General features: G+C 31.1%; 1 protein-coding gene across 2 annotated transcripts; it reads right to left on the reverse strand.

Moving 5' to 3' along the window:
• Positions 1-4,487: 4,487 nt before the first annotated feature.
• On the reverse strand, positions 4,488-11,241 carry LOC111505201 (RNA-binding protein 1). 2 transcript variants are annotated; one of them, XR_012464935.1, is made up of 5 exons: positions 11,035-11,241; positions 9,708-9,923; positions 6,932-7,024; positions 5,045-5,373; positions 4,488-4,725 (listed from the first exon to the last, which is right to left on the reverse strand). XR_012464935.1 is itself a non-coding variant. In XM_074172855.1 (4 exons), exons 2-4 carry the CDS (start codon positions 9,914-9,916, stop codon positions 4,635-4,637), a joined length of 393 nt encoding a protein of 130 aa, XP_074028956.1. In that variant the 5' UTR covers positions 9,917-9,923; positions 11,035-11,235; the 3' UTR covers positions 4,488-4,634. The 2 variants fall into 2 exon arrangements, 1 of the variants encoding a protein (XP_074028956.1); XM_074172855.1 differs by lacking the exon at positions 5,045-5,373 and having other exon boundaries at positions 11,035-11,235.
• Between the last annotated feature and the right edge of the window lie 1,037 nt (positions 11,242-12,278).

The raw sequence follows: 12,278 nt of genomic DNA on the forward strand, positions 1-12,278 counted from the left end.
TTAAAAAAACAGCTCAGGTCAGTTATGCCTTCGACAAATACTCTATTCGACTAAAAATACAATGTTTAGCATAAATCAGTCAAGCAGGTGTGTCATTAGTTTTGTGCTCCTGATTTATTTGGCTTTTTCTATAGTTAAAGTTGGTCATTTTTTCTTATTTCTTTTTCCATCCATTGAGTAATCTTAGTTAGTGTGTGGAATAGTAAAAATCAATTGAAATTTCAATCTGCAAAGTGTCATAAATTGCAGTTGTTTGGTGTAATAAACTAATTCAAGGACACTGACCACTTTTTGTTGGCTGTAACAAAAAGCACCTTATCTCCAAAGCAAAAAAAGAGGTAAATTCCTCACATAGAAATTCTACCAGGGCCGCACTAAGGAAAAATTGTCATTAGGATGTCTGATATGTGTATAAAATGCAATCAAGATTTCGGAGATAAATATGCTGTATGTGACAGTTGTCACTGTGCGCAACATCCGTCAGAACAATGCACAGGGTTAAGCTCATCGGAACTTCGAGCTGTAGTCTTGACGAAAAGAACATTGACGTACTTCTGTCAGGAATGCCGAGTTTCCTTCAGGAATGTGCCGGCACTATTAAGAGAAATGAAAAGTTTCAAAACAGAAGTTACCTCTTTAAGAAGTGAGATGAATATTCTCAAAACAGAAGTTAAATCACTAATAACTGAAAAGATGGCTTTGAAAACTGAAATAAATGATCTTAGAAATGAAGTGAAGCAGATAAAGGTAAATGAAGTTAGTGAAACTACTCCAACTGAAAGTATCATTATGGAACTACTAGAACGCCAAAGAAGAGAAGCTAATATCATGGTAGCTAATGTTAGAGAGGCGCAGGCAACAACACCTTTGCAAAGAAAAGAAGAAGATGCAAATGTAGTTAAGGAAATACTAAAGAAAGTCAGTATCAATGTTAATCTCGACAACATTACAATATTTAGAGTTGGAAAAGTTATACCAAATAAAAATAGATTAATAAAAGTAGTTATGATAAACAAAAATGAAGCAATTACCATATTAAGAAATATAAAAAATAATAGAAACAATATTCCACAGGGCATTAGAATATTTAGCGATCAGACCAAAAAACAAAAAGATTATTACCTTAACGTTAAAAAACAATTACAAGAATTAATATCAAATGGTGATAATTCAAAAACAATCAAATACATAAATAATGTACCCACAATAGCAAATAAAGTTTCTAATGAAAAAAACTAAATGAATATCCTAATATACCGTTTAAAACAGACATTATATATGGTAATATTGAAAGTTTGACTGCACACAGAGACCAAATAATCAATTCCATCCTACCATACCAACCATCAATAATATTATTTAGTGAAACACGTACCACTGTTGACATTGAGGACAGTGAAATAATGCTAACGGGATATAAAACAATTAGATGTGATTCATCTTCCCGACATACAGGAGGGGTTCTTATATATGTAAAATCTCATTTACAATACTCCATTTACAAGAACTATACTTTAGAAAAAAATTATTGGTGCCTAATTATAAAAATAATATACAATAATAATGTAAAAATGTTAATTGGTGCCCTTTACCATTCACCTAATGCATGTCACACAATATTTATTGATCATTTTGAAAATATATGCGAAGATCTTTCTCAATCAAAATCAAAATTTATATTAGCTGGAGATTTTAATATTAACTTTGAAAGTAATGAAGTTCAATCGACACGCATCAAAAATCTATTGAATATGTATGGAATAAATCAAAGTATTGAAGAATGTATTAGAATTACTCATACTAGTGCAAGCTTAATTGATTATGTCATCAGTAACTTTGAACTTCAAACAGTAGTTCACAATATACCCAAAATAACTGATCATTCCTTAGTCTCCGTTAACCTATTAAATAGAATATCAAACTCACCAAAAACCCTTAAGAGTTATCGTAATTTGGGAAACGAGAACATGAATAAAATTTGTTTGGAATTGATTGACAATAATTATTTACTAAACTGTGTTGACATTCAAATATTTTATGAGGATTTTATTAATAAGACTGTAAATACTGTCAATACAATTGCTCCTTGTCAAGAGGTATTTTTCTCACCAAAATAGTCTTCCATGGTTTGACAATGACCTAAAAGACATAATTAAGCAAAGAGATGAAGCATACCAAATTTTTAAACACAACAGGTGTGAAGTCAACTGGGAAAGATATAAAAGTCTAAGAAACTATGTAGTTAATTTACTGAAAACTAAAAAACAAGAATATTATTATAATAGAATTGATTCAAGCTCTAAGAACCAACAATTTATGTGGAAAACCATTAAATCTCTAATTAATACTAAGTCTAATACAGTTGACACAAACAATATTGAATTTGAAGGAGAAGGACAAGTAAAAATCCTTAGAGATGAAGCTGAAATAGCAGAAACTTTCAACAAATATTTTGAATCCAGCTTAGAAGAAATTGTTGAATCAATTAAGACTACTACTTCATGGAAAGGTGAAATTACGGCGGTCTCTAGTTTCGAAAGTTTTAATCAACTCGAATTGAAAGATCTTACAGGAATTGTTAATAGATTGTAAAATAAATCTGGAACTGAAATCTTAGATATCAAGTTTATTAAAGCTACGTTTGGAGTCATTGGTCATGTTTTGTTACATTTTATAAATATCTCTCTACAATATGGGCAATTTCCTGAGCACCTGAAAACTAGTATAATAGTACCTGTTCCCAAAGTCAAAAATACCAATAAAGCGGGAGAATTCCGTCCAGTAAACACCTTACCAGGAATGGAGAAACTACTAGAAATGGCTGTATACGATCAGCTCCTAAGTTATGTTGAGGCCAATAATATTCTCATAAGTAATCAATCCGGTTTTAGGAAAAATCATTCTTGTGAAACGGCTTTACAACTTACGATTAGTAAATGGACTCAATCTATTGACAACGGAGATTATGTTGTAACAGTGTTCTTAGACTTAAGAAGAGCTTTTGAGACAATTGACCGTAATATATTAATGAAAAAATTGGAAGCTATAGGTCTTAAAGGAATAGTGCTAGGATGGTTTAAGGACTACTTAAGCGATCGAAGACAAATCACTAAAGTGGGTAATGTTCTCTCATCTCCTATTAACGCAAAATTTGGGGTACCTCAAGGAAGTGACTTGGGCCCTTTACTATTTCTTATTTTTATTAATGACATCAGTTTATGTCAAAATTGTGACTTTATGAATTTATTTGCTGATGATACAATGTTAACAACATCTCATAAAGATTTAGAGATAGCTTTGACAAAAATGAATATCTGCTTGGAGGAGATTCATAAATACTTGAACGTCAACAAATTAAAACTAAACGTATCTAAAACAAAAGCCATGATTCTAACCACAGCATATAAATATATAAACATAAATTACTATTCTTTGGAAATTAATAAAGAAAAAATAGAATTTGTAACCGAAATTAAATACCTGGGATTCATGTTAGATAACTGTTTATCTTATAATGCACATTTCAAATACATAATTAAAAAAATATCAAAGAAACTTTACTTTTTTACTCGAATCTCTTATCATTTGTCAGTTTCTTCCAAGGTCACTATATATAACACAATCATTCAGCCTCATTTCGAATATTGTAGTACATTACTATATGGGTGTGATCAAAACAAAATTTCGACTTTACAAAAACTACAAAATCGTGGAATGAGAGTCATATTAAAATGTAATCATTATACAAGCATAAAGTTTATGCTCGACGCATTACAATGGTTATCAATAAAAGAAAGGTTCTATAGATCAGCAATGATATTTATTTTTAAGACTATTAATAATATGTTACCATCTTATTTTGATGAATTCATTATTTATCGTGATAGTACTCACAACTACGAGACAAGACATAGTTATCTTTTTCACTTGCCAAGATGCAGATTAACCAGCTCAATGAAAATATTGTTTTATAAAGGTTTAAACCATTTTAATAAGCTGCCAAGAGACATAAAACAAAGTGAAAGTATTTATATATTTAAATCTAAACTAAACAACTATATTAAAACAAACACAATTTTGTAGGAAAAGACTCAATGATGCAGAACATCAGTAGTATTAAACCTTAACATTTATTATCATGTATCAGTATGTTTTAAATTGTTAGTATAGTCTTATCTAAGTTAGTTAACTTTGAATTTTATTTCCTTTTCTATTTTATTTCTCAACATTGTTAGGTTACAGTCATATGTATGACTCTAGTTATTAGTTATTATTATTGTTGGTTAAGGACATATTATTATTGTTTACTGATTTATTATTATTGTATGTATATTAGGATTTCCTAAATAAACATATTCATTCATTCATTCATTCAATGTGGGAAAATAGGTGCTCATCTTATTCAACTTATCTTTTCAAGTCCAAACTCTTGTATTATATTAACAATACACTATATCAAGATTTCACTTCCTTTAAATAAAACTTGCTTATAAACTAAAATTCAGTTTTAATGGTCTGTATACTTTTTATTCTTTAAACTCACAGGTCACTCTCAAAAAAAAGTACTCAAGGTATAATATAATTTAAATTCAATAATGGAATATTTCCTGTCAAAATATTAAATTGAGAAAATTTCAGCGCCTGTCTCGAGAATCTGAACGACCTCGGGAATCTCTACTTCTTGATCTGGAGCGAGGAGAGCGTGAACGTCTTGGTGATCTGGACCTACGAAATATATGAATGTTATAGTATGTAAAATGAGAAGTATTTACATTCAAAAAATATTTGAAAACAAAAGTTACAAATAATAATTGATAGTCTAAATATTCACCATTAATAATTAATATTCCTTGCTCAAGTGGGATGTGGGTAGAGAAAAATACTCATCATTATTGAATAATATATTAATATAATAAAAAACAAGATGCATTAAAATTGTTAGTGAAAATAAGTTGAAAAATTAGCTTCCTTACTCACACATCACTGGAACAAGAAAAATTCATTATCACCCAATGAACTATTTTAAATTTCTAATATATCCCACCAGTCTCAAGTTGTTTTAGAAGAAAATAGAGTTGAGATGGGTTGATGCTTGTTGGGCAGACTGTCGGTGAGATGAAAGTTGCCGCATAGCCCTTACGTTGATGTGGAGATTATTTTTGCAAATATTTGTTGAGTAGTGGTAAGACAGTTGGGATGCACGCGAGATGTCATTTTCATAATCAAGTCGGTAAGCTGTCATAGCACCACCACAGGTTGATTGGCTGTTGGGTGTTTTTTCGATGTAAGATGAGATGTGTTGTAGGCCGGGGAGGAAGGTGTAGGTCTCAATCTCAAGGGGGAGAATACAACAGCAGTGGCGCTGCAGGCGGCCTGTAATGTGAGCGCCAAACCTCATTATAACTGCTGTCATAGTGATAGCAGATATAATTTTTTCAATTCACAAATCAACTTATCAGATGGTTAAAATATCAGTTATATAATTTAACATAAAACGAACTCCCATTTTTTGTGACCTCTTTAAAAATATCCTAGAGCAACAACCTATGAGTGTTGTTAAATTATGTGCATATTATTGTTACTTTGAATTCAAGGAAACACAGTATTTAACAAAATATTATTACTGTCATGATTACTGATTATGTATGAATCTTTTATTACAGTATGCTATAGATTTATTATAAATCTATTGTAGGATAGTCTATTGACCAGTTAGGAAATGAATGGTGAGCTATTGTGCCAAAGCAGCAAGCAAGAAAGTGTACTTAATGTATGCGTTTGTAATTTTCATTTTTATTATGAACCCTAGGATTTTTTCCATAATTTTGAACTGCTTCTGTAATACCCCAGCGCCACAATCTCAATGACACTAAGTAACACAAAATCATTCAATTCATAATATTTTGTATTCTTTCCCCGATAGATTAAAATATACACTATTGAAATGACTGGGAAAAGTGTTATAAGGAAACACTTAGTTGCTTGCTGCTTAGCCTAAATAGTTCCACCTTTTATATAAATTAGACACATTGCACAAACTAAATTATTTATTCAGGGTTGATATATTCTTTTTTTAATCACAACAAAGAGAAATAATGTATATTTGTACTGCATTATTAAGGAAAACACTGAGCAAACTATAACCTTAACAGTTTAAAAAATATATACTGAACAAAACCTGTAGTTGCGAAAATTAATAGAATTTTATTTATATGAAAAACATTACGATGTGATATGATCATAGTAAAAACAGGTACTTATTGGATTTAAAAAAATTTCCAACACTTTTTTCATTTTTCTGTAATGAGCATCTAAAAAATAATAAAGTTCCCATCAGAAAATTTTCAGAATATATTTCTGTATATTTTCCAGATGTATTAGGCCAAAATTGCTGAAAGACAATAAAGATGAAAGTAAACTATTTTGTTGAAACTATTAAATTGTTTTGCTATGGAGATATTGGAAGATTTGATTGATTGAAATATTATAACTTTCATCAAGCGAATGAAGTTTTTTTTAACACAGATTTGAAAAAATATTTTCAGAATTTAAATTTATTGATGAAACCCGTAAATATTGCATTTATTGGTATGCAAAATTAATGAGAATAATGCATTTATTGATATGCAAAACCTTTGAGAATAAATTTTTATAAAAGTTATCTAACAAATAAAATTATAATCAAAAGACACAGAACTAAAAATCATTATTCGCTACTTCAGTAACATTTCAAAACATTATCATGGACCAATAGGAAACTTCCCAGAAGAGATGCAGACCTAGGATAACAATTTATGATTGTAATTCTGAAAGCCATAGCTTTAAAATAAGAGATAACAACTAGAGAATCACTGAAATGGGAACTCTTGGAAATAATTTGTGAGTTGAAACTAAACTTAAAACATAAACTACTTTTTATAAATCAACTAACCTGGAATATCGAGAACCACCCCTTCTACCTCCACCACCTCTTCGGGATCGCCCATTTGACATTTCAACTCGTACTCTTGATCCACAGCAGCGCCTGAAAATTTGATGATTATATGTAAAGGTGCTTTCTAGGTTTTTTTAAAACTATAACTCTAGTGATTATTTGAAGAAGTGAATGGATAAAAATGTATATTTTTATGTCTAATTTCAAATTACAGCTAGCTAACAAAATTATTGAATAAAATAATCAACATTCGTTGATGATGCACTATTCAGAACAGTGAATTCTGGCAATATGTAGGTCCGAGATCAAAACCAAATAAGTTGACATACTCTTTATTCTGTTATGTGTTTTCTATCAGATTCAACTTTTCGTAGGGACACACAAACACAATGTTAATAACTTTACAGGCAAAAAGTTGTAGACTAAAAATAAAAGTTGAATTCAAGAGTCAGTCCTAGCAGTCAACGCATATACCACTGATGATGTCTGTCGCAGTAACAAATAAATTTGGTCAAGTTCCAATCGACCATGGCCTAATAGCCCGGATCTTGTCTCTCTAATCGTGAGTCAGGCCGTGAAAGCTTATATGTGCTAGTAAATGTTTTCCAAATTAATGAAAACATTTCAACTTCTGTATATTTTTAAGCTTCAATGTATTTTTTTTAGAAGTTCATATTTAATTAGATGAGTAGCCACAGACAGTTTCCACCTGTCAAATTTTTTAGTTTTCCTTCCTTTGGAAGATTCCCTCATCTTTTTTTGTATCAAGATGGAGTAGTAGAAAGCCAAAAACTTTCTTTCCCAAAAAAAAAGAAAATGTTATAGTTAGCAACTTATCATGTCATGCTTGTAAAATAGTTGAACGAGTGTTGTGTCTATATTAATGGTCTTGAAAAATGCATTGAAAGTGTAAAATTTACATTTTATGCAGATGATACTGCCTTAATATCATCATTATTGAGAAACTGAATATCTCTGTATCTGTAGAGTAGGGAGGGTGAGTATAAGCCCACGCACTTAGGCCACATGTGACCCATTGTACATCCTCCCGAGGAGTTGTCCTCCTAGGTCATCGTCCATCCTGTCCTTTCCAGAAAGGTGGACAGGTCGCTGGGAGACATCTCCTTTATATCGGCAGGTGTAGACCAAGACTCGCCGAACACACACTCTCTTATTGACGATAACTCCGGGCACTCGCACTGGACATGCCTGACAGTCTCATCTTCCTGTTTACACATCCTGAATAGAGGTGTGTCCACTAGCCCCATATTATGGAGGTGTTTCCTTAGTTGACAGTGGCCAGTCAGAAATCCTACTGTAAGGCGTAGATTTTTCCTGGTCATCGCCAGATATTTCTTCGGCGCCAGCTTCCCTGGGTGGCCCAAGTTGATCCTAATAAGATTACATCCTTTGATTTCATTCCATCTCTTTAAGGATTGAGCATGGGTGTAACATTTGACTAGATCCACAATTGTCGAAGTCATCAGGCTGTGGGTGCCACTGGGTTCTGAAATTCGTAGTCCAGCCGCTTCCTTGGCTAAAAAGTCGGCAATGCGATTACCTTTACTCTTGTCGTGCCCTTTAACCCACCTCAGGATAATGTTATTATCTACCCTGAGGTGAGAAAATTAATAATAAAATACTGAAGAAAGGCTGGTTTTGATAATATTCTGTACTTTATTTCCATCAAAACTAAATTTGATGTCTGTTGTAGTAGCAGACATCAGGTATGAAAACCTGCAGACCACAGCTAATGAACCCGGAAATATCGGACAATACGTTAGACACTGACTGCGAAATCCTACAAACCATGATCATGTTCTTCATAATTCTACTTAAACAAAACAACATGCAATTGTATTCGTATTTGAAGTAGGTAGGTACATCAACTTGAAAATAAAAACTTTTAAAACAGCAACTGGTTGCCGTAAGTTTACCATATTTTTCACAATCGTATGGATTGCCACATCCCAAAAATTCAGAGAACAAACCACAATCTAACAACACTTTTACGTTCAGTGGCTCATGAACTTCAAGTGTGGATAAGTCCAACATGTTCTTCAGGACACTCCTTCAAAATGCCACATCCTCTGCAACTCAGGACTGAAATCATCATTTCATGATTTTGTCTATAGCCTTTTGATTTTCTTGTAAATAAATAACACTTTTTTATGTATGCTTGAAGCCAAATAAAACACCTGGCATTATGAGCACTAGTATCAATGACAAGAGTTAGAAACCAAATACTAAATGTGCGCAACCCAAAACTTTTGTAACTGCTTGAACACATGATTCTTATATATTTGAAAAAGAACTTCTAATCAAGCAGTTTGATCTAGAAATGCACACCAAGTTCACAAACAACGGTTGTAGATGTGAAATTCAATTCTTTCACCGTCTATTGATAATTTCACAAAGTTGGTTAATCATGTCTAGTTATTTTCTCAAAGCAAAAGCAAATCGGTGAAAATACCAGGGTTTCTATGCATCTTACCCAGAATGTTTTGTTTTTGTATTGAAAATATAGATATAAAAGATATAACTGAAAATTAAAGAAAAAAAATGTAAATTTCAACAATTTCTGTTAGAAAATAATACTAGAAAATCACAAATAAAAGTTAAAATGTATGCATAACGTCCAGTTTGTTTTCAAAAGAAAAAAAAAAGACATTTACCATAACCCTTGCAGTTGAAGAATTTGTTGCACTGGTGAAAGTATTGCATGAAATTACAATTCGTAGTTTGATCTGATGAGCTGATAGTGTTGACTTACGTTCCATCCAATCCCCTGACTGCATCTTCAGCATCTCTTGGATCTTCATATTCAACGAATGCAAAGCCTGGAGGGTTTCTTGCAACCCAAACATTTCTCAATGGTCCATATTTTCCAAATGCACTTTCAATTTCATGTTTACTAGCAGAAGACCCAAGGTTACCGACATAAACCTTACAGGAAAGGTCCCACTCACGGTAACGAGACATAGTTCCCCTGAAATTCAATTGAAATCGCATTTAAAATTTTAAATGTTAATTGAGGAGACAACCAGTTTTAAATATTAGAACTGTGGAATTTAGATTACTAGTTGGAAAATCAAAGGCATAGACATGCTAATAACGATGAGTGGGAAGGATATGATTATTCAAATGAATTCAAGTTTACAGGGTAATATCTCGTTCAGGATTTACATTTCGTCGTTTTCAGTTAAGTGATATATATATATATATATATATATATATATATATATATATATATATATATATATATATGAGTGTTGTGTCCACAAATTGTTCAAATTTTGATTTATATATATATATATATATATATATATATATATATATATATATATATATATATATATATGTATAACAATGGAATTCAGGAAAAAACAAATATTTTGGCAATAGTGATTGATAACTACTTATGGTTCTCATATCATCTTGAAAAAGCAAAGATAGAACCAATGTATCTAGTATAGTAGAATGAACAGCTATTACTGCTTAAATGTATATGTATGACTGCATTATTTATTTTATTCCTAATGTTTCTTTTAATAATCAATATTCAACTATTATAAAATCTTGACAGTACTGTACCTACATACTTTTAAAATAAGTTTCAGCATTACTTTTATTTATTTGTATTTACACATTTTTTTACAATTTATACTTACATTAAAATGAAATAAGTACATCCTTATTCAATTTTAATAAATGTTTGTACAGTAGCCTAACCTAAATTAATAAAATACCAAGTGCTACTATCTTTGGAAGTTTCTTTACTAAAATAACATAATTTACATTCCTTGAAGACTAGCAATGTGTTAACAATAAAAAAATTGGTTGATTACAAAATTTATACTCTTGATCCCTTCACTCAAAAGCATTACAGTTAACTTAAATTCGAATCTGATTCCACCTACTACTAGTGCTAAAATTATTGCACAGTTGAAATAATCAAGTGGTTATGGTAAACAATCATTCCAGTTATTGTATAAGCTACTGAACAAATTTTATAGCCACAACAAAATGAATGTACGCTTTCAAGTGGAAAAAAAGCAAGCCAAGCCCAACCCATTTCTGCCGAAATAAACGACACTCACCTGTTTCTAGATATTTTGAGTGATTATAAAGAATTGTAAAGGAAACGTTTCTCTCGATGCAACCGAATGAATATCGTGAAGAAATTTGCACTAAACACAAATACCCAAAATGAACACCAACAAAATGGCGCAAAATGGCGTGGCTTCTCAACCCTGCTCTCCTTTTCTCTTTTCAAATTCAAGATTCCAAGCACAGAATATATTATTCCGGGCATAGAATTATACTTTTCTGGTGGCACTCTGTATTCTCTTTCTCTGTTTGTTGGCCGTTGCTTCCGGGCAGGCGCATTTGGCCAGTAGATTTTTATCTTCTTCTTTTTTTTACTCCTCAGAGTAACCTGAGGGAATACTTTTTCCTCCTTCCAAATGTAGCTATTACTCCGTTAATGAACAGTTGATACATATTTTGTTCGGGTATAGTTTTGATGGGATATTCTAAAAAAAATGTGGTTTATTGTTTCGGGTTGCCCGCATTCACAATTTGGACCATTGCTAGCCCTTATAGAGGAAATAAATGATTTTTTCAACTACAGTGCCCTGTATTCATTCTAATAATACTCATGTGTTTTCTGTCCATATTTATTATTTTCATGTATCACGATTTCATTAAATATTCAGGTTGGACCCTAAAATACATTTTGCCTTTATTTTGAATTTCGTGTTTCCATTGTGTGTGAAATAATATATTTATTATTCGTTTCAGGTGGAGCATGATGCTTTTGTTATCTATTTTTATATCCAGTGGAATATTGAAACGAGTGCCAATTTTTGCCAAAGTATCAGCCTTTTCATTATCTTCTATTTGTTGGTAACCTGGTATCCATGCTATTTTAAAAATTTTGTTGTTTGTAATTGTTCTTTATTTATCTTTCATATATAATGAAGTATAATCAGTATTTGATAATGTATTCGCATTTTCAATTCTTTCCATCGCACTTTTTGAGTCTGTAAATATTATATTTTACATAATTATTTTTGAATATATATTCGAATGCTTTCTTTTATTGCAATTATTTCAGTGTCGCATATATTTGTGTATTCATTCAATCTTGCTGAAAAAGAATAGTTGATCGACTATCAAAAAATATATTTTCCATAATTATCACATTTTTCTAAAAATACTGAATAAATAAATTATTGCAACATTTACAATCTTCACTGACATATGCATATGAAGTTATCACTATGTATTAATATTAATCCTAAGCCATTTTATTATTTGAAATAAGACTAATTTGAAATCT

The sequence above is a fragment of the Leptinotarsa decemlineata genome, unplaced genomic scaffold, assembly GCF_025532065.1.
Source record: "Leptinotarsa decemlineata unplaced genomic scaffold, Ldec_3_MD MMD2_tig00000199_RagTag_RagTag, whole genome shotgun sequence".
Lineage (NCBI taxonomy): Eukaryota > Metazoa > Arthropoda > Insecta > Coleoptera > Chrysomelidae > Leptinotarsa > Leptinotarsa decemlineata.